Raw genomic sequence first — 23,651 nt, 5'->3', positions numbered from 1 at the left:
CACCACCTGCACTCTTCAATGTTGGGAACACTGAGGAAGCTCAGTGTCCTAATCTAAGGGAGATAACTGGAGGAGGGAATAAAGCGAAGGCTTCATGGCCAAACCCGTCCATAAATCACTGCAGATATGGGGGCTGGATGGGCCCATGGAACCATGCCCAGACATCATGCCCTGTGGGTGATGTTGCTCATTATAACCTAATTATAATACTAAAATACACACCTCTATGCCAAAGTTACCTGCCTCCAAGGTACGATCACCCCTCATGCACTATGAATTTCTCTTAGTCTATACCTTTAAATCAAAGTGAGGAATTTCTACACCAATACATAACAAAAGTATGTACGACTAGCGACACTGAAGCTGCACCTGAAACATAAAATAGTATAGAAATGACCCTGAGAGAGAGGGACGTTAGGTAAGATACCATCATGGACTACTGGGATCAGCTGATGGGCTGAACCTCTCTTCTCCCCCATAGGGATGCCTATTGGGTAAGACTCGAACACTTGGTTATACCAAGTGATCCCCCAGGAAATTTGGAGAACAAGCTTGTTATCTTGTGTTTTGTGTTTTAGTGCATTATACTTGCATGTGTTTTGCAGACAGTGTATTTATCACTGGCAATCCAATAACAACATGTATTTCTGTTGCTTCAGTAAACTGCGCTATTAGTGAATTTGGCCATGAAGCGTTATTGGACACGACTAGACTAATAGTGATTGTCTTGTTAGTGAATCCGTCGCGGACTAACAGTGCTGAATTGGGTATCACTCAGAACATAAGCCCAGCCGTCCCCAGCCCCTCTGACATCTGAGGACCAGATGGATTGCAAGGGGGTTTATTTTCTGCCAAATTTATTCACCTATTAATGCAACAACATGCCTTCCCTTTACTCTGTAAAGAGAAGTAAACTTCTCCCTTGCTGTTTCATCACCTGGAGCTGGTCAGTGTTGTTGGTATCCAAATGCTAGAAACCATTTGACCTTTGCTGAGTTGACAGGGCTCCCTCCCGTGCGTGCCTCAGGTACAAACCTGCTTCTCAAACATGGCACGCTAACCGTGACCCACTTCCACGGTAAGAGGTATGCTCATTCCCCTCTTCCATTGCCTTCAGATACCGCTCAGCACTAAACCAGTATGAAAGGATCCAGGTTAATCATAGTCTGTTTCCTTGCCTCATATTTGCTGTTGGAAATATCTATTTCTAAAAGATAATTCCTGATGGGGGAACACTGTCTTTAATCTCCAAGAGCTTCACATACCCCAGGACACTATGTTATAAAACAGGTCTGTTGCACTCTGTGTGAGGGAAAGCTGATCATATGCTCATGTAAGTAACAGGACTTACAGCTCAGTGCCTCCACCTATGGCCTCCATGGAGCTCCCCACCTTTTTCTTGCCTGTTTGTGTGTTGGATCGTGGGGACAGAGGTAGGGGGGAAGGCCAGACACAGTATAAATCCCTTCAGTAATGAAAAAGGCTCCATCCTTGGTCAGTGAAATTCAGATTAAAGAAAAGAGACAAGGAAAAAAAAGCTTTATGAAGGTGAAACAGTAATATCTTTATTAAAGAATCTACTTTGCATACACTACAGGGAGTAAACACCTGCTCTTCTCTGGGGGAAAAAAGTATGGTCACTATAATTGCGCAAATCAGTAACTGGAAAACACACCAAGTATCTTGGGAGTAACTTGGAAATGACCAATACTTCTCTCTACATGGGTTTATTAAGGCTTTTCGCTCTAGTGTTTCCCTATCCTAAACTGAAACTACTTCTGGAGCCATTCTACTACATGATCCAAGCCAGCGGCTCTCCCAGACTTCCCTTGGGGGAATCCCAAAACTCATATGCAATGCTTAAAACCCAGCTGAGACGTTTCTGAGCTAGTCATGGGGAATGATGCCATACAGCATGACCCTCCTTTTTCCAATTTAGGAAAGAAAAACTGTATCGCTTCTACACTTTGGCTGCTGCAGAGAATTCATGGATAAAGGCTGCTAAGGGTGACTGTTCACAAACCTACATCCAGCTCTGGATGTGAGCACGTCTGTCCTTCACATAGAGCTCTTCTCACTGAACACCCTGTTTTAGGCATGAATAACTCCATTCCTAGTACATGTGTACAATATTTGCAGTTGAAAATTAATCAAATGCCAGCATTTGTTACATGTAAAGCAGGTATTTTTAAAGCAACTTCACAGCTTTAAAAAGTTAAACCTTTATTGTTACCAGAAAAGAACCAAGTATCACCTAAAATTTAAAGGCAAAGAATCAAAATGTCAGGTGATTTGACCAAGGATGGACTCATGACTCTGAATAACACCTCAGAGGCTGAATTTAATTTTCCTACCTTTCAAGCCTTTACTTCAAGTTACACTCACATATGCCACACAAATAAGTTGATGAATAAGTCGTCTGAACATAGCATTAGATTTTGCTGCCTTAGGTTGAAGTAGAATGAACAATAAAAAGTAATTCCAAAATCTCAGGGTTAATATTTTACAGTGTTCTGCCACAGGAAATCTGCAGAACTGTGCTTGCAATAAGAAACTTGCAATTCAAGTGAGTAGGTTCCCAAAGAAGCAGTCCTGACTTACGATTTTTAGATATGTTCCTGTGTTAGTCCACAGTATGATAAAAAATACTGTTGCTAAACAGTTACATGTGACTCTCTCCAATCTTAAAGGACACACGTATTATCTTTTCTCCCTTTGCTCGGTTTATGAAATAAGGTAAGTAGTGATGACTCAGAATAAACACTGAAAACACAACAATGTGTTCTCACCACTGACTTCTAGGACTTCAATAACATGTTTCTAAAATAGGTGGGGTTTTCCCTTCTCACAGTGAAATTAGCCCTATCAGCAGTCTGCCTGCTGCAAATGGAATCAGGGTCTGACTGGTTCACGAATAGCACTCAAAAAGTAACCCTTCTCAAACCTGTCATTTGGCTGCTTCAAGATCTTCCACTCCTTTAGAAATCTAGCAGACAGATTTTCATACTTTTTAGAAGATAATGCTTCCCTGCAAAGAGCTATAAGCCTAACTGGCATCTATCAACATCACACTTAATATTCCATAAGAAGTGATCCATCCTGCAAGAGGACATAGGCAAACTCCAGGGAAGCAAAGATTTGATTTAGACAGACAACTTCAAAACTTTTGCCTGGAGAACACAAGTGACAAATGCTGGATTTCCAAGGCAACCAAAACATTTGGTCTGGACATCACAACCAACTCACTGGAATTCTAAAGAGGTTTTCCATTCTTTGTAAGGATATCTTCAAAGAGACAAATCTATGAAAGGCAAAAGAGTCAAGTTTTGAGTTTCTTAAGAAAGTTAAAAACAGCTACTTGACTGCAAAAGTGTGAAAGCTGCATGCAATTGAGTGAATGAAATTCAGTGATTTTCCTTAAATGACCAATTATCAAGAAAACTACTCCCTGCCTACGAATTACTCTGCTATAAAATAGTTTTCCAATTATTAGGTTGTTCTGAAAAGAAAATCGAATTAATCCTACACCATCACAATGTCTGATCATCCTACTACAACAGAGCCCAAAGTTTCTACTGAGAAAGACTGCCAGGAAGGAGGAGAGATGAAACGCCAGGGGGTCCCGTGCCTGAATAGAGACTAGTTGGCGCTGTCAGGCTTGGCCTGCGTACCTACACCCAGGGGCCCCTGGAAAGGCAGTGGTGGGACGTGGCTGGAGATGCCCAGTGTCCACAGCCCAGAAGCCCACCTGAGGGAGCAAGAGCAGAGGCTCTGCAGTTATGGGAAATGCCCTGCTGGGCCAAGCATAGCCTGGGGGCACAGGAGAGCCGGCCAGGCCTCCCAAACGTGCAAGTGCTAAACTAGATTTCCCTCATCACTTGTGCTGCAGGCTCAAAAGGCTGTTGGGAGGAAGTTTTAGATGCTTTTGCTTTGGGAGGTTAAAGCAGAGTACGATTTACCAGCTCCCACATTCTTCTCAGTTTTTGATGAACTATTCCAATTCTGTTCTCTTATCAGAGGTTTGTTTTGCAAAGAGGAAAATCCCTACACAAACAAGTTACAGCCACAAATGAGATTGCTTAGCCTGTAGAATTTTATAGTTTCCTCTATTTATGAAATTAAATTGCTTACTATGCTCAAACACCTCTACATTTCCAGGTGTATAAAAAAATACCTGAAAAGGTCACAAAAGATACCATATGTTTGTTCCAACCATTCTTAAGATGTTAATAAGCATCTGCCTAAAGTGCTAAAATGCAATGTCAAAGGTACTCAATATTCCAGGTTAGAATATTTATGGAAAAACTCATTCAAACAGGGAAGGACCACAGCTACATGGTTTTATTAAAGATTTCAAAAATATAGCATTTGTCACTATGCCATGAAATGACACAGGTTTTCTTTTTTATATGAAGTGGTCATAATCCGCAGCACTGTCTGTTGGTAATTGATCCGTTAGCAATATTACCTTTTTTAGCTAGGGTTTGCATAAAAATTGATTATCAGTGCTGTCAGATATCTGGACTTATTATGCACTCAGAGTAAACTAATAATCCAAGCTTGTTTACACACAGGACCAACCGAAAAGAAAGCAAAGGAGGGCACCACATGCAAAAGCTGGTTGTACCCGTTTGTGGAGTTTCGCTATTAAATTTAACTAAGTTAGAATATCGCTTCAGATGCCCACATTTCTGCAAATGTGTGTGCGTGCTCATGTGGACATATATGTGTGCATATGAAAGGCACACAATGACCACAGGAAGTTCTGTTTCTTTATTACTCTATTTAAGGTTTGGGTTTTTGAAGAGGGTTTTACTGAATTCCTCTAAGAGATGTTTTAATCATTCTATGTTTCATTTTATCAATAATCTCCTTTCTGGGATAAAAATCAAATTTTATATGCATACCTAGAATACCTCAAACTAATTTAAAATTGTTTGAAATTAATAGTGAACTTAAAATTAAATCCTGAGATTCTTCACTGTCACTCTTTTCCGCTCACTTTGTCCTTCAGTGACTCACAAGTAATTGTTTGTGTGGGAAGATAAAACAAATGCCTTTTCCACAGTGCAGAGCATATGGCTTCGTGGACTACAGATCTGAACAAATAAAAGTTTTACATTGATTCTAGCTTTTACTGAACAATAAAACTGTTCTTCAAGCTGTATGTAGGCCATCTATTCTATTTTACTTCTCACCAAGTAAAGCAAACATCTTGGTAAGTCTGGCTGCCAGAATAACACCAAAAAAGTGCATCCGTGTTTCCCCCGAACTATCTTGCTGTAAGGAAAAGCTAAGAAAAGCCAGAAATGATATTTTGGTCTGGACTTAGTGAAACATTTTGTTTGAACAGATCATTACATTTCAGTTTCAGGGACCTCTAGAGATACCAAAGAGAAAAAAAAAAAATTAAAACCCCCCAAACCTACACAATTCATGGTGGATTTCTTACTTTTTTCTATTGATGCTATTCAACTTTGCTTAACTATGTAGTAGAAAAGGAACTGGAATGAGATGTCCCACCTGCCTGGGAAAGGTGTCTTAAACATTAAACTATTTTCTGTGACACAGAATACTTGAATACTTTTAAAGTTGAAATAACATCAGCAAAAGAGATTGAGAGATACAGGGGAGTTCAAAACCCTAACACCGTTCTTCAGTCATCTAGGTTATTTCCAAGATACTTTAAAATTTCAGACCCAAAACTTCACTCTTGGTACAAACCAATAAGTAACTACAGAGGGTACAACGGAACATAGAGACTGGGCAAAAATCTGTTACGAGCGAATTGCAACCCTTTACAAATAGCTACAGAGATGTAATGGATTAAAAAAGAAATCGGTCCAGTAAAAGCTTTAAAGTTGGAAACTTTCTTTTACTTGTCAATTTTTATAAACAAGTAATGAACCCACAGCATAATTACTGCAACGTTGTTTGCTGGTTTGGAGAAAATAAGTGATTTTCAGTTGTCTTGCTTGGTTTGTAAAACTTTGTGCAAGTCGCACACACAAATGAGTTCAATGTGCAGACAGCTGCATTTAAATTATTTTCCTCAACAACTTCTACGTTTCCTGCATCTCAAAACCATATCTGTTTGGAATTAAAAGAAAAAAAAAAAAGGAAAAAGTCCAAAATAACTAAATTAATTCCTTGAAATGTGTTGTAGAACCCAGACTGCCATAAAAGGCGCTTTCATACTTCAAAGAGCAACTTCAATAATCAAAACAAAACATTTGCAATTGCCAGTTACATGCAAAGAATGTGCCACTTTTTAACATGTGATATTTATTTTGATGTCCTATAGTACAATTCATACACATTTTTTTGTCTCATTATTTTTCCTCAAAGCGCCTCAGGTCTTAACTCGGTCACGAGTGGTGTGTGGGTGGAAGAATCCATCCCTTTTGCTTACAATGTAGCACATGAGCCTCAGGCTGCAAAATTGGAAACTTTTATGTCAGCCACCAATGCCACACAGCAGCGCGGAGTTGTTAGCGGTCTTCTCGTCTTCTCTTACATCATTGACTTATTTCAGATGTCATTTTACACAAATACTGAAGTAAACAGTGTCAGATCTTAATGTGGGTGTGTTTGGATGGTTTTTTTCAAGCTAGCTCTTTTGATGGACATTACAATGACATGTTTTGAACTGTAGAAAGGAAATTATTTGGCAACGGCCCCACAAACATACAATTAAGGACAGTTCTGTAGGCTACCTGTAGTCCATCTATGTTGCAAAGTATGAACAAATTCTGAATTATTTGGAAGCATGGTTTTGCTTAACCTAAAGCCTGAATTGCCTCAAAATAATCAGTACTTCAATATTTTCAACATCACCACAATGTGATAAACATGACAGGGAAAGTAAATCTAATTTTATCTAGCAAACTGTATCTCACTACTTGAAAAACTTGCAGAAAAATGTCATTTTTCAAAAGCAATCGAATTGGTGAGTACTGAAGTTCAACTACAGAAATAAGCACTGACAGAAATTCAAACTGCCCAATAAATTCTGAGAGACAGGAAACATTAAAAGTAAATATAATAATAATAATTTAAAAAAAAAATCTTTAGTTTACATCTTACCACCTCATAATCCTCGCTGCCAAAAAGGTACATAGCTACACCTTCCCAGCCTCACACTTTAAACGTCCAGAGCGTCCAAAACGCCTAGAGTAAGATCTTCAACTACATCTTCAACTTCTGTGTTTCAGCCAGGCAGGCTTCACAGCTGCGACACAGTCCCAAGCGCTCGTTTCCCACGCTCAAACTGCTCTTCAAGTCTTGCGCTCAGCCACGAAAACAAAACCTCTTGCTGCAAGGGACCGGGGAGCCGACGGTCTGGGAAGCCGCTCCGGAGGCGAAACTCCACCGCCGGGCGCGGGCGCGGGAGCGGGCGCGGGAGCGGGCGCGGGAGCGGGCGCGGGAGCGGGCGCGGGAGCGGGCGCGGGCCCCCCGGAGCGCGCCCCCCGGAGCGCGCCCCCCGGAGCGCAGCGGCTGGCTGTCAGCGGCGAGCGGGGCCGGGCCGCGCTCATTCAGGCTCCTGCTCCTCCTCACAAGCTGCTGGCGCTGCCCTGATTGGCTGCGGGGAAAGGCAGGGTCGGGGAAGAGCGAGCGGGAGCCCCGTGCCCTGGGGCTTGGGACGGGAGAGCCCCGGGAGGGCGCAGGAGCGGCGTTTCTGGAGGGCGAGCGGACGCCGGGCTGCACTCATCACCGACAGGCAGAGGGGGCAAAGGCTGCAGTCGGGCGAAGTGCTCGGTGTCAGCGAGCACGGCTAGTTCAACTCGGAGGAGCTCCGGAACAGGCGGTTTGCAATCTGGACTACCTGAGCTCGTCTAAATTTACCCCTCGCTCCTGCAGAAACTCCTGAAGATATCTCACTATCCATCCCTATTGAAAAAATAAAAATCACTCCAGGATAGTTGCCCACTGCTATGTTTGACTCATTTCATTGCTTCCTTCTGCTGATTAATCCCAGGCTGCTCTGCTAGTGAATCACAGCGCAACTTTATAACGTGCTGGCACTTAGGTAACAGAAAAGTTATACCCGCTGCCTCCACAGCACTGCAAGCAGATCCAACATACGATACGGCGCCATGACGGAAGAGCCTGAGGCCCTGCCTTGCTCCAGGCCAACTTCCAGTCCAGGTAGAGCAGGCAAGAAAGAGTAAAAGCAGCCAAAGAGCAGCATAAACTGCTAAAGACTTTAGAGACAAATTCACCCACAGCATTCCTCATCTAATATTAAGATGAGGCTTTAAAAATCCATCTCATTAAAGATGGTTTAGGAATACAGCATAAAGTGAGCCAAACATTCAGAAATATTGCCCTCTGGGAAAGGCTGGCCTTCACAACTGGGGAAGAGGCCACCAGCTGGCATCCAGTAACATGACCCCAGCATTAAAACAGTGCTAAGAAAGCCATCCCGTCTCTGCTCAGTCCTCTGAATTCATTCATATTGCAGCTATCACTATATCCCATAATCAGAACTATATGTAAACTGTAGGAAAAATTACGGAATATGTGATGTCTGAAGAAGGAAATGTGTGGCTGTACGCTTGCCCGTTCATATCTATGATCATTTTAACATAATATACACAACATATCATGACAAGATACCATGAACACATTTAGCATTGAAAAACAGTTTGTGCTACTCAACTTCCTCATCTTCACAGAGGAAAGAGGACAAGACCTCCTTCCTTAGAAAGACACCAAATGATGCAGTTCAAGTACATTGGTAACCTCATCCCTGTTCCTCCCCCTGCCTCGCCCCCTGTCTATTTTAAATAGATCTTATCTTGAGTACCTCAGTTTCTCTGCATGAGTTAGTAGAATATTCTTCTCTCAATCTGCCTTCTCCATCAAAACAGACCTTCGGTCCTCTGTTGACTATATGGGATGTGACTCATGAGTCTGGAGTTTTTAAGTTCTTGTGTGTATTCATAAGCAGAGTTGAAAGTAAGCTATATACTCTTAGAAAGAGCAAATTATAAATTAGAAGAAATTAATTTTACTCCCCTTCACTATCTTCCAACCATGTTTACAAAATAGCAGTAGTTTAATCTGTCAGCCAAACTGGTCACTTCACATTGTATCAATTGCAAATTACACTTCAGACAAGGAATATCACAATATTGCATTCCCAGAAAGTAAACAAAACATGCACCATTCCTGCATGGAGGCAAATAACAGATAAAATACACCTCTAGTAGAATGCAATAATCAGTTGTTCAAGTTGGTGGCTACTATTGATGTGGACCGAGCGTGGTTACCTACATTTATTAGTCTTAACGTAATTGCCTAAGCTTTACTGCACAGCTTTTTTAGCATGAAACCACACCTGTCAATACTAGGCAAAGCTAGTGCCATCACCCATTCCTTAGCTAGTCTGATACAGCTCTTACAAGCAACTGAAATTTGCATGCCATTACTTGATTGCTCCCTTGTTGGATACGGCTCCCACTGTTAAATTTGGAAAAAAAAATCAGGAGGAATGTCACAACTGCTCCTACCACCCAGAATAATGAAAACATATTGCTTTCTATGTATTAAAAATTATGGTCATTTGTTTTTAAACAGTTTCATCAGTTCCTGTATTTTGGGCATGAATATGAAATCAGGGAGGACTGCAGTTCACATATACTCAACAGAGGCTTAGGGCATTATTCAGACTGTCACCATAAGTGACTTACATGTCACAAGTAATTCTTACTACAGACAGTACAAGCAGCCAGAGTCTGGCAGCTTGGATGGTAAATAAGCTGAATTGCTCATTGCTCTCTTGAATTGAAACATCATGACAGGTACCCAAGTCTATCTTAGGGCTCCACAAAGCAAATCTGTATATAGCTTTCAATGTTCAAGAGTTAAAGTCTGCAGAAATGCCACTCCTGTTGAGGGCATTTAAGCTTAGCACAGCACTTCTGGATGACCGGTGCTCCACTCCCAGCAAAATGAGCGCGGTGGGTTTTCTCTGTGCTTCCTTCGCCCTGTGGCTCAGTGCGGCATGGGACTGGCCAGCACAGGGCGGAGAGTGTCTTGCCAGTGCTGACCCTTGCAGTGAGGCAGTACAGGTGAGAATCTCATGATCCACATAGAAAGAGAACAGAAGTGGAAATAGGGGAGGGAGAGAGAGAAGTAGGTTGGAAAAAGGCATCTGGCAGCGATGGGACTGGAGAGGTGGTGGGAAGGGCAGGAAACCAGAGTGCAGAACAAGGAAGGAAGCAGTGACCTATAGGGAGGGGATGCTATAAACCAGGCCAGAAGACACAAATTAAGATTAGGCAAGAAAAACATTCATGGTAGGCAGGGAACACATAAGAATTTGAAAAGACCTGCACAGGGACAGCTGGCTAACTGACTAGCCTAAAGCTAGGAGGAAACCAGGGAAGAGGGAAATGGTGAAGAGCAGGCCAGAGATGCTGAGATGGGATGCGTGGGCAGAACTGGCTGATCAAGCAATCAGGGGCTAGTGAAAAACCTGTAAGGCGGCGATTTCAGTGAGAGATTAAGTTTAGGAGAGCAACAGAACTGGGAGAAAGGCAGAAAGTGTCAAAACCACAGCAATGGCTCTATAAAAAAAGGTGGAAACAAAGCTAAGGGTGGAATTGCTCCTCTCCTCTACTGGTACTTTTCAGCAGTATGTGTGCTTGAAGATGTATGACAGAGCTACACAGGTACACAAACCCAACTTGATGAAGACTGGGCCTCAAGAATCAGCCTTCAGACTAAAGAAAAGCAAACTACCTGGAGGCTTTACCATGAAATTCAAGGCTACAGTCTGAAATGAGAAGTAAATCACAAGAATAAAAGAAATAACTTCTTTAGCTTTCTACTGTACACAAGTATTTTTACAGTAGCCCTTGCTCATCTGTAGAATCCAGGACAACAATAGCACTATTAAGCATATGTTAACAGAGATACACAGGTACAAATGCGGGTGTGTCAATATGTGCGGACTTTGTTTGCTTTAATTGTTTCTGTAAATTTCGTGGCTTTCATAAAAATCTACTGACATGTCTAACACCTGATGGGAGGGAGTAAAGATGACAGAGCTAGACTCTTCTCAGTGGTTCCCAGTGAAAGGGCAAGAAGCCATTAGCATAGATTGAAATATAGGAAATTCCATTTAAACATAAGGAATTTTTTGTTGTTGTTGTTGCCCAGGGAGGTTGTGGAGTCCCCATGCTTGGAGATATTCAAAAGCCATCCGGACACTGTCCTGGGCAACTGGCTCTAGGTAGACCTACTCCAAGCAGGTGACTGGAGTAGATGACCTCCAGAGGTGCCTTCCTACCTCAACCTCTCTGTGAAACCATAACAAACAGATATAAAAGTATCTGATTAATGTTGATATTTAATGATTCCATCTCTCCATTTTAATCTTCAGAGGTTAAGCATAATGACTTTTGAAATTGTCTAGGAGGATAGAATTTAACTCTGGTATTTAAACTCTGACCCATGTCTTTTAAGCAGAGCTATGAATTGTCTACACTATAAATAACTGTATATCATACTACTTCAACATAGTGCCTTTGGGAAAACAAGCAGAAAAAACTGCTGACATGGTTGTCAAGGTTAATAGACTAAACAGACCTTCCTCGATAAACATGAATCTTTCAACTTGCATCCAACAGTAACAACTATTTTTTCTTCGGGAACGCAAACGGAAAGCAACCATCTCTCTTTTACCTAATTCAGATTCAAATTCAAATCCCACTGAAGAATGTCAACAGCTTGTAACTGTCTTTTGCACAGCTAGCAACAAGAATTGTCTCTTGTAAATGCAAGCATTTAATTTTTAAGGGAACTTTGGCAACGCTCCTATTTTCATTCACCTGTGGCAAAAAACCCTGAAGAACTTGTCCCCTTTCACATGTGGGACCAAAGAGCAAGAACTATTGCACTTGAATTACCTACCATCAAAGCTATCCTATCCCACACCAGCACTAAATAATTGCTTACCAGTGTTACTTAAATGGGAACATGATGATTAGTAAGTAATTTTTCAGGTTTTCCACCGAATTTGAGCTCTCCCATTGATTTTCTCCCATGGTGGTCAGGATAAGTGTGGGCACTGCACTTCCAGCAGCATAACATGAGGCTTGCCTATACCTCAGGAGTGTTATTGCCCTGAAAGAGTTACAGGAGTTACAGGAAGGTTTTGAAGGCCTTCCTCTGAACATCAGCATATTCTGAAGCATAGGTCTTCTTCAGATCTTCTCATTGCCCTTGTACTCTGAATGCAGCATGGCGGTAACCTCAGTGTCCCAGCAGTTAGAACAACTGGGAAATAAGACTGTGTGTTCTAAGAAACATCAAAGTATTTTATGAAAATGATAGGACTGTCTCAGCAGGGGAGACTGAAAACAAATTAACCCAGAAGAGTTAACAGCTTGATCATAGCACCATGCTGCTCAGCTCATATGATTTCATGACAGGTAAATCATTCAGTTTGAGTCTCCCAGACTCCAGCTAAACACCCCTACCTGTATGTCAGGGGGAGGGAAAGAGAGGGATGGAGGGGCCAGGGCACAATTTGGGCCTCCTCCTTCACTTCTTCTGAATGACAGCTTCCTTTCTTTTTAAAGCACCCCCCAAATAATAGCATGCTTTGGGTCAACTTAAAAGGGTTTTCTTTGTTTGTTTGTTTTTAAATTTCATATCGGCAGAAGTGTTGGGCAGCATCCCAGAACATGGTGCAGATTCCAAACCATCAAGATGCTTTGCGTTCATCTCCAGCAGAATTTGTGTTTCTTGTCTGAATGTAATGGCTTTACATCTAGTCATAAAATCAAAGTCCACCTCCTTACATAAAATACCACACATCATGTAGGATGTTTGTAATTCTCCTTTACAGATGGTGTACATCTGAAAGAGGGTTGATAAGTAACATTTTATTTTATGAGATTTAATTTAGGATGTAATAAAAACCAATGTCAACTAATTCAAGATGCAGTAATTAAACACTTCCTTGAGATTAATGTCACATCTTAAATCTCAAAAAAAAAAAATATCAAAATGAATGAATAATAAAATAAAATCTGAAAGTATGCCCATGGAACTACTGGAATGCTATTTAAATTTTATTTTTAAACACTAAAGCTGCTTATCATTTGCAGATTGTTATTGGTTATTATGGTTACCATTCTCTAACACAATCCAATCTGCCTGCAGTTTTCTATTTCAGGATACAGCAGTGATAACATTAACAGCAGACTAAACTTCTCAGCTTGCAAACATACTTACATTAGGGGCACATGTTATCTCCCTCTGCATTGAAAGATAACATGAGTATGTTCTCACAGTGCCACAGAAATAACAAGTTGCAAATGGCTGCCATGCTTCTTGCAGTCAGATGTTAAAACATTTAACATTAACACAACTCACAATGAGTATCAGGAACATAGCAAAGATCTGATACAATTTGTATTATGGATACATAATACAAATACCTGTTATATTATGGATGCTCTGCAACACTCAGGTTTTGGAGAGGTGCTATAAAAGCTGTAAAGTTGGAAGACCCGCCCACGGGTGATTGTTCCCATGCGTTGGCAAGATTTTTCAGTTTTATTTCTTTAAACGTAGTGCAGAGTCACGGGAAACATTGTCTTCTTGTAGCCTTGCAGCAGTGAAGCACAGAGAATGGGGATACAGACAGAAAGAACAAGTCAAATGTTCAACATGCCGTTGCTGGTCTAGGATGCTCACACAAGTCACCTGCAAGCAAATGTGCAGCCAAACACTTCTGAACAGCTATAAATTTTGTCAGAGCTTTAAGTGGTCGGAAAGAAATTGTCGTCAACCACCCAATTTAAAAGAAATAATACCCTGAAGATTAAAACAGAGATGTTTATTTTGCTGTATTATTAATTGCAAGAAGGGAAATGCATACGCTTTTGAGCACAAGAACATCAACAATAAAACCAATCTTCACAGATAACACTATGAGCTTGAAGTAAAATATATAAAACTTACACAACCCTGGAAAAACAACCTGTGATGGCTATAGTTCCTCAGAAAATACAGCTTGCCATTGAAAGTTACTAATTTAACTCTGTAATGTCACCAATACATGCTGCTGTACTGAAGGCTACACTAAACGTACACTGGGATTTAATTGCTGTGAAAGGCTTTCAACTCACACTCAGCACATGTCTGCTCCGGGTGCACTGAAATGTTTCAAGTGCCACGAGCAGCTCGATGATCCACAGATGCTGATCTCCCAGGCCTGTTGGCTGAGGAGTAACTTTGGCTTGTAGCTGTGTACAGAAGTCACGATGAATTACCAGGGCTATTAACTACCTCTGGCCACATTCACGACCTGAAAAATGTACTTAAGTTACAGGCTGTCCCCTGGGTACTATTGCTGTGCAATTCCCGTACTTGGGACATTGACCTCTCAACTGATACTTTACAGAGGAGAGGTCTGAGCCCTTGGCCCTTTAAAACTGTTTTGGTTTTTAAAACGAGGTAATAATTCATGTACCAAGTCCAGCCATACCTCAAAATCGTATTTATAAATAAGTGCCTGTAAAACTTGAGCTATTAAGACCTCCAAATTCTGTTCTTGTTTCAGAAGCAAAAGTGTATCCGATCAGCAAGAGCTACAGCAGCAGGCCACAGGGAGCATTTTGGCACACTTTGCCTTTGTTTATGCATTTCTGGCACAAGCCGTCATTCCACAATTCCATCAATTTAAGTTATTGATTCTCACCAAATGTTGTGGTTTCTTTGGCCTCATCACTTCTTCAAATCTCATTTCTCATTTTTACTACGTTTGAAACCTCTAACATTTCTGATGCTTACACTTTTGGCAATCCTAAAAGCTTTATTAATTATGTTTAATTTTTGGTGAAGAATGACTTGCACAATTTAATGAGCTCCAGTGAAATGAGTTCTGGTGAGATGTGAAAGCTGGAAAACCTGTCTCTGCAGAAAGGACTACATATCACTTGAGACCCACTTCAGAGCTCAGAATAGGAATTAAGTGGAATTTAGGCAGCATGTGTGCTGTTTTAATGGCCTCTCTCACCTATGAGGATGGGCGTCACCCTGGCACTGCAGAAATGTACTTCAGTTTAATGAGCAGGGAGCCAGATGTGCAACCCTAGCTAATAACTCTCAGTGCATTCCAGTGAATACAGTCAGAAGAATCAGTACGTGGATGCAATACGTACAGTAAGTTGTTCCTTACAGAGAACTAAAGCAACCTGTTACATTTTCAGAACTGCCCTGATGAGATGCAGCATGAAGGTAAGATACTTTCAGTCACTCTTCTGTGCCCACCTAAATTAACAGAATCTTGTTAGGTGACAGTAAGAATACTTAGGGCAGGGTGGAAAGGTCTTCCCTCTCCTACACTGAAATGATACATATTTTTTTCCCATTTATATTCTCCTAGATCAGTGTAAAAATGTGATTTTTCAATTACATTTTTCTGTTTTCCCTGTTGCTACAATTCACAAACAGCATTCGTAAAAAGAATGTTCTGGACAGCCTGTTTCCTCAGACATGACAATACTGAAAGCTCATGCTTCAAACCAAAGAGCATACCTCAAACTGCATTTCTGTGTCAGGCTTGCTTTCTCTGCCTGATACTCCAAGAAAGGCACTCCAGCATTTTCTACATCCCAGTTAGAATTTTAAAGGTGAACCCATTTGTGTGACTCAGCAGTCATCCCCCACTACCGTTTTCAGGTTCAAATCTGTGATACTAAGGGGAGTTGGGTGAGGATTTCTGAAGTCACTGAGAAACTCCTCCTAAGTACAAAAAAATTAACAACTGATTTACCACGATGAAAAAAGTCAATAATATAAGAATTCTGATCAAAATTGTAATTGTTGATCTTAATATGATAGTGACTTATAAAAAGACGGTGTTTTGAATTCCAAGATACAAGAATCCCTCCTCTTCTAAATTCATAAAACTGAACCTGAGCTATATATCCTGTAGTGCATGAAATAAACAGAATAACGGATTTACACTAAACCAGCATCAATGCAGAAAGTTACTTTTAAAATTTAAGAAGGAAATGATTCGTTCAATCAGTTTAGTTCAGACTCCCTGAGCGTCTCCTAAAATGAGAGACTTCTGCCGTCATATTGCTAGTTGCCTTGTTTAAGTCTGTGCAAATTCTAACGAAGCTGGGAGATCCATATGAAAGCACAGCTTGAAACTGGTCACACTAGAAGCTGGTCACATTTGCTTGACAGAAAATATTCAGCCAGAAAATATCATGATGTTCTGGGAACTCACTGATTTACTTCTAATTTGGCAGAAAGTTATCAAAGTGCTTACTTTGAAAATGACTTTTCTAGTATTCCACCATAGCACAAGCTTTTGAAACTATTACATAACTAAGAATTAACCTGTTTCTTCTATACTAAAGTGACCCTGTTTCCAAGATGAACTGGAAATATTGCTGAAAAGCAGTATTTTAAAAGTTCAAACATTACTTTTCCCAGTTCCTTACATATATTCACTTACTAGTTTCTAGAGAGCAAATATGGAAGAGATTACTCTTTCAAATAATACTGATTTGAAAATGCTTGTTTCATTGTTACATTATTTTTAATAAATTTAAATAATATAAATATAAATACACAAAAAGATATGCATATTGTATTATCATATAATGATAAAGACGTAATGTGACATAAAAAGGAAAACCCAGAACCTTTCAAATAAAAACCAGTCACTGAATAGTGCTTAAACAAGTAAGCAAAATCGTAAGGCTTTTAATTAGAGGGAAATATGTAAAGCCCAAGCATCTTCTTTTTAAAGAAGCTCTACCCTGATGACTGAGCTGCTGAGCTACATACTTAAAAATTGTGCTGAATTGCACAGAAATGATAATACATACTTGACTGAGGACTTTGTCAAACTGAGAAGAAACTGTTACATTACAACTATTGCAACCATGAGCAACTCTTCCTACTGATGTCCTTTGATCAGCATGAGCCTATTCAAAGTGAAATTTAGCTTTTCTACCTAGAATTGCTAGCACAGCTTTAAAATTATTTTTTTCCTGACACTAATATTCTACCAATACCATTAATGAACAAGCTAATAATTTTTAACGGATGAATATGCTAAATCGTCAATCTGTCAGCATACTTTTGGCAGCCTCCAAACACTCAGAAAAAAAATAGAAATTTATATCCACTAAAATACTGCAAAATGCAATGTATCATTAATGACGAGCTGCAGAAAAACAAGTTGTTTTGTGAACAGCAGAAGTAACGAAGCCTGGTTTCCCACACACACCTCCACAATACCTTCAGCTCGCTCTCAATTTTCCCTACACACCACATGCTCCGTACCCTTGGTTCTCCTCCCCTCCCCAAATTTCCCTTCCCTTTCCATGAGCTGCTGGTTGAACAAGACGCAGCATTTGTTTCAGCTACTCTGGAGTTAAATTTGTGCTCATCGGCTGGCCGGATGCTATCTTTGAGATGCCAGAGGAGCCCAGAGGGTGCCTTGACTCTCACACACTGGCATGTCCAGCCCCCAAGAGGGTCTGTTCTAAGCACTCAGTACTTCTAAGACCTCTGCAAGACTGATTTAAATTGGCCATTGGATTGAAGTTACTGAGAAGCACAACTAACAGATGGAAAGTGGGATTGCATAAATCTTGTCTTAGGAAACCAACCTAAAAATCAGAGCTGTTATACAAAGAGTGTCCATACACTTTAATACACAGCAGCTTGTTTAAATATAAGATGATGGCATGAACAGCAATGTAAACATTTAGTCTGTCAGTCAGCATGGAGACTTTTCAAACTATCTTTTTCACAGAACATTGGTTGCTGTTATTAAGTAGTTGCAAGTATGATATAAACCATAGGCTTTCATATAGTGTACAGGCAGTACCACTGGTGCATAAAAATTTGCAAAGAAATACAGTACTTGTAACAAAGAACCTGAGGGATCAGTAATAAAAAAAACTGCAAAAAGTCACAGGTGCATATGTAATTAGAAAACCTATTTTCAAAATTATAACATCTTCCATATTTTGGCCCATAGCAAAAAAAGTAGAAATTAAAATAGAGCAGCCTAGTGGTTTAATAGTCTACAAAATGGGTATCTGAATGCAATGGAGGTTTCAAGACACTTTCTCTTCCCTCCTTTTACACCCTTTTTACGCTGTACTTCCACACTATCCATCCTGGGAAGCAAATAGCAGATTTTGCCCTTTCAAGTTTATGAATTCCTAGGCTCGTTCACTGCAATTTGAAAACTGAATTAAAAATAGCGGCAGCAATTATATATTCTACTGATGCTGAAAACATAAATTCAGGAAAATCTGGGTAAATTTGCAAAAAGCAGGATGTCACTTTTCTGCATAGTGGGTGAGGTAAGGACAAAATGACAGCCTCAGGAGACTGCAAGGAATTACTGTGCCTGATGTGCTTACACTTTCTGGCAGTTACAGAAGTTTCCATACTGAAGAATTTCTATGTCACAAGGACTGTGTTGGTGGTGAAAAAAAGATGTCAGTGGTTATGTAATAAGTATTATTTTATTTCATCCTACTGTAACATTTTAATTGACACTTGAATACTTCAGGAGTCAACTTGTTACAAGGGACATCCTGAAATTTGGCAATTCAGAAAAAAGTACCCATTAAACAGTTATCTGAATCTCTGCTCAATTATGCAATTTGTATCCACTTTTGATGCAACATCTGTCATTAAGAGACTATCATCAATAGTCAATTTACTTAATTATACATGCCAAGAAATACGAGCGAAAGTTCACAAGCTAGATCTTTTTTTAATCCTCCCGATCTTCCTAGTACCTTCTTCTCATCCATCTAGACATTTCCTTTTCCATTGAGATAAAGTTTGAGGACTAGTACCGCTAAAACCAAGCTAATTTGCAAGCACAGCTTCCTTTAAAATGCTCTGAACAAGAAGTGACTACAGCCAAAATTCACATTAGCAAAGCTAAATGGTCCTCTTCCCCTCATGACACATCTAGAAACTGAGGACATGTGGAGAGAACCATCATCAACCATCATTTTGAAAGGAGGGTTGACCAAATGTTCAGAAATTCACGTAATAGCCACAGCTGAATCCCTTCAGCCAAATTCTATTCCTTTCCTCCTGTGTTCCACTTCACCTCTCCTGCTTTGTTGCTGCTTCTCAGTTCTCAAGGGCTGTACCTCCCCAGCACCGCTCCCTGCAATACCATTACCCTGTCAAACAGTAACTTCTGCCATCCACCAGGACCTCTACGACTATGCCAAATAGACCATGGACTTTTTCATGATGTGATATGAGGGAAAAGCTTGGTTTTACTCTAGCCCAGATAAATCAAACTCACCTTCCCCTTGATGACATTATTTGACAACCAGTAGACAGCAACATGAAAATGTTGCATGAAAACATGAACATTATTTCCATGCTAAGTTCTAGGTAGCATCTCTTTAGGAAAACAGTATTTTCTTTTTTTTTTTTTTTCATTTTACATCATTTCCCACACAAAAAACCCCTGTTCTCCAATTTTTCCCCATTTAGAATTGTATTGGATTGTCAGAGAAACTGAAAACACATTAATTCATCAGAACTCTTCAGACCTGCTTGGAAAGATATGTATTAAAACTTAAAGACTTAAGATTTTAACTATATTAATTATATAAGAAAGTTATAAAGGCAGCTAAAGCTACAGTTGGATTTGATGGTCTTAAGTGTCTTTTCCAACCTAAATGATTTTGTGATTCTACTAGTAGCTGGTTTCTGCTGTTCTGAACACCCATGCTGAAAACAAGTCCGGTGGAGTTGTATATGGCAGTTGTATACCTTCCTACTTCATGGCACACTTCCTATAAGACCTATTGTTGCATTATTCCCCCGACAAACATAAGAGCACATTCTAATGTCAGTAAAGAAAAGTTGTCTATAAAAGGAGGATACAATGGATGTTACCAATAACTGTTCAACTTCCTATGTGAGGACCCCTAAATAGTCCAGGATCAGGAATGATCCAAATCTGATTTCCTTCTAGAAGAAAGCTGTGCAGCAGCTGTTACACAAGACACTGTCCCTGTTTTTTTTCAGTAGCTGGAATGCTACATGTTATGCCTCCAGTACATTTCTTTCACTGCAACTATTTTCAAACCTCTCATAGAGCTTATAGAAAGCAGCAAGTTTAAGCCAAACATTTGGCTGAAGTTTATGCCTATGTAACTTTTATTATTTTAATCTCCATCCTTTGTTTTCTACAGTGTAAAAGAAGACAACAAAGCACATCCAATTATACCTTTTAGAAAATATTTGTCATCTATTTATATTTTATTTCACAAGCACAGCTGTAGTGGGATATGTGCTACTATAAGTCCCTGGCCCCAGAATCCACACACCTGGTCAAATGCTGCCAAACCAAAACTCATGAGCGTGTTACAACCTCACCTAAACCAAAAATAATACAGAGCATAACATTTGTGCCTGTAAAGAGAATGTACTTCAAACTACTGCCAGCAGAGAGTCCCATTGCTCTCATATTGAGGAAAAACCAATTTAGCATAATTCCCCAAAACACGGAACAAACAGCAAGCTACTCCGTTTTAACTATTTTAATAGGGTTATAAGACAGAAGCACTCTCAGCAACAGCCACCTGTGAGTGCTTTCCCTTCCCCTCAGTTCTAGTTTTCGGCAGTTTTTCAACGTGACAGCAAGTTAGTACATTTTTAAAAAGGAAGCTAAAAAGTGTAATTTGGACTTCCACAAAAAGGCTGGCATATTTTTCAACAATAGATGAGAGCAAAGTGAAAAGTTTAACTGTAATTAAGTTAACTTGCAAGCAAGCCCATACATTGCATTGTGAAATTAAAGGGCTCCCAGGCATCTGGACTGCACTCCTTCAACATATGCTTACCCCAGGAGTAACGTGCTTAGTCTGAGGAGACATCAGGCGTCTGTCAAGCATGTCAGCCTCACTCCAAGTGGGCCAGCCCTTCCAGCAGCAGCAACACTTCTTACAGGAGCAAAACCTCTGACGCAAAGCAGTGCACCAGCGAAAACTTCAGCAAATCAGCCTGCATTAACCATTATTTGAAATATTTGTCCATCTAAGGCCTGATTTAAAGTGCCCAGCTTTTGTCTCTATGGAGCGATACTGTTTGCTGGCGATTCCTCTCAGCTGTTGATCTGATTCAGTCCCTATGTTAGGTTACAGCTCAGCAGAGAGCCCGTCACCATCAATTACCAAGGAGGAGTGGGAGGGCTCCGCGCTCCCGGTGACGTCAGCCGCTTTAGGAATAAAGCCTGCACACTTGCTGGGGTAACATAACATTTTATTAATCTCAGATGCATGCCCTGCAGCACGCATGACCTCCTGTTAACATATAACAACTTGCTATGCAGCCAGAAACAAATAATGGAGAAGTATCTGAACACGAACACTGGATAATTGGACTTCTTGATGTTTGTGGATATGGATTTTTTCCTTTTTCCTCCTCCCCTCCTAAACAGAGATATTAGGCACTGGTATTTCAAGTTGGAAATCTCAATTCAAGTTGGAAATCTCCCCTGTAAAAGGAAAATTATGCTTGACCACAATTAAGGTAGAAGATATATTATGGTAGAAGATACATTCAGATGAACCTTAATCGTGATTCCTTATAAAAAATACCATCCTTAAAAAAAACCTTATTAGACACATCAGCATGGTAGTTCTTCCATGCATTAGCCAGTCCACTGAAATCATCAGGGAAACATGCATAATATTACTGGCCCTAACAAGGCTAAGAGTTTGCAAGATTGGGGTCAACTGGCTTAAAACAAGAGTATAGGTTAAATGGAAATAAGAAGAATGAATGATACATGTCTGTATTGGTCAGAGGCTTCTGGAGGTGTAGTAAAGAGGAGCAAGGAGCAGGCAGCCACAGGCAGGGAATGGTATTAGCAGAGAAAGAGCTGCGGAGATGCAGCTTTCTGCTCCTGCTACCACTGACATAATAAACGATGAGTCAGTGACTCCTGAGAGTAGCAACAAGTACAAACCTTTTTTTTTTGGCTCCAGCCAGCTAGGCAATCTTCTCCTCTCCTTATGTCTCAAGACTGGTCTTTAATAAGCGTGCTAGGCAAGCAAAGCCCCATAAAGACAAAACTCTGGTCTGTGAGAGCAAAAGCACTGCTTATTTCTAAAGGCCAAACTCTTAACACTGGCTTTGTAATTACATTTGTAAAGTCAACAGTAGTTGGAGGGGGAAGGGCAGACCCCACCTACATGTCTCACAATAACAATCAAAGCAGTTTGATGTTGGTTTTTTTTTTTAATAAAGACCCCAGACTGGCTCCCATTCATATTAACTGGTTTCTATACATATTTTCACACAGCCACTTGTAAGGTGTATCAAGGTGAGTATGAAGTTATGTACTTCCCTCCCCCCCATCACTTAAAATGTGATTTCTTATTTACACTACCTACAAACCATATCGTTAACAATTCTAACCCACTGAAACTAGAAGTGACTTTTGGTTTGTATGTGATCAGGTTTGCTTTTTTTTTTTTATTTGCAAGGGGAGGATGGGAATGCAGGATTGTTAAAATTATAACACTGTTTCAAAAACCAATATTAATGCTAGGCTCAGTTCAGATGCCAAAATAGAATTAAGTGAGTAGAAACCTTGCATAAGTTTATGATGATAACCAAATATTTATTTCTCATGAAATAGATATTTCTATTTACCTGAAATAAATTCAGCAAAGAAAAACATACGGAACATTGACAACCTCTTGCATAATTTATTTTGACTTCCATAAGGCACTTCTAGGATGTATTATTAAACTGGGAATGTTGAAACAACTATTGTTTTCAGATGAAGCAAACAGTGAACTTCAGCTAATATAATTTTAGAAGGCTGTGAGAAGTATAGCCATTTCTGATGCAGTGCTATATTAATAAAGTTTTTTTTTTATTATTCTAACCGTACAATTACTGAGCTAGATTTTTGGCAAAATTATCATCCTTAAAAAGTTTAACACATGCTGTGGGACACAAATACCTTAGGGCAAATCAGAACTACTCTGAAGAATACACACAGTCCCAGCTGGAATATCGCAGTTAGGACAGGGCAGCTCTGATTCCAGAGGCTTATTTCCTGCCCTTCAGCATATTTTACAGAATACTGAAACTAGGCTTGCAAGACCAGGCTGTCATCATGGCAAATTTTGGCATCACAATATTGAAACAAAAGAACTTTGTACTGAAAACACAGCAATAAGATGATTTAAACTGCAGAAACAGCAACAGAGAAATATTGTGGTACTGATCATACAGTTTCAAAAGCTCCCTAAATCTTCTAGACACAGAATAGAAATGACTTCTTTTTCTTCCTTTTTTAGTTTTGGGGTTTTTTTTAAACTTATGAGCAGCTGACAGTCATGGAACTAGTGTGTAGTGAATGCCAGATGACTTCTGTCCTTTTTTGCCCAAGAGGGTGAATGGTCACCTAAGAAGTACCAGGTCTGTTAAAAGCTGCATGCTGCTGAATAAATTAAGGTGCCTTAGAACAGAAGTGAGTGACCTTCAGCCACTTAACAGAAATATATAAGGTCTTTGTTAAGAGAACAGGAACACAATTCATCCAATTACTACTATTTTCATTCATTCTTTAATCTTGTGTAGCACTAATG

The 23,651-nt window shown here is 40.0% G+C and overlaps 1 protein-coding gene across 7 annotated transcripts in view; it reads right to left on the bottom strand.

Moving 5' to 3' along the window:
- Positions 1-23,651, bottom strand: part of CACNB2 (calcium voltage-gated channel auxiliary subunit beta 2) — a 257,848-nt gene that overhangs the window by 107,974 nt on the left and 126,223 nt on the right. Inside the window, exon 1 of one of the 7 annotated variants that reach the window (XM_064444742.1) lies at positions 7,087-7,368. The exons of 5 other annotated variants lie outside the window; for them this stretch is intronic. In XM_064444742.1, coding sequence (XP_064300812.1) covers positions 7,087-7,119 — 33 coding nt within the window. In that variant the 5' untranslated portion in view covers positions 7,120-7,368. Of the gene's footprint in view, positions 1-7,086; positions 7,369-23,651 lie in introns of those variants that run through there. One more of the 7 variants, XM_064444744.1, reaches the window with a different exon arrangement.

This window comes from Phalacrocorax carbo, chromosome 2 (assembly GCF_963921805.1).
Source record: "Phalacrocorax carbo chromosome 2, bPhaCar2.1, whole genome shotgun sequence".
Lineage (NCBI taxonomy): Eukaryota > Metazoa > Chordata > Aves > Suliformes > Phalacrocoracidae > Phalacrocorax > Phalacrocorax carbo.
Note: the sequence above shows the minus strand (reverse complement) of the source record. Positions and strands in the feature narration are given on the sequence as shown.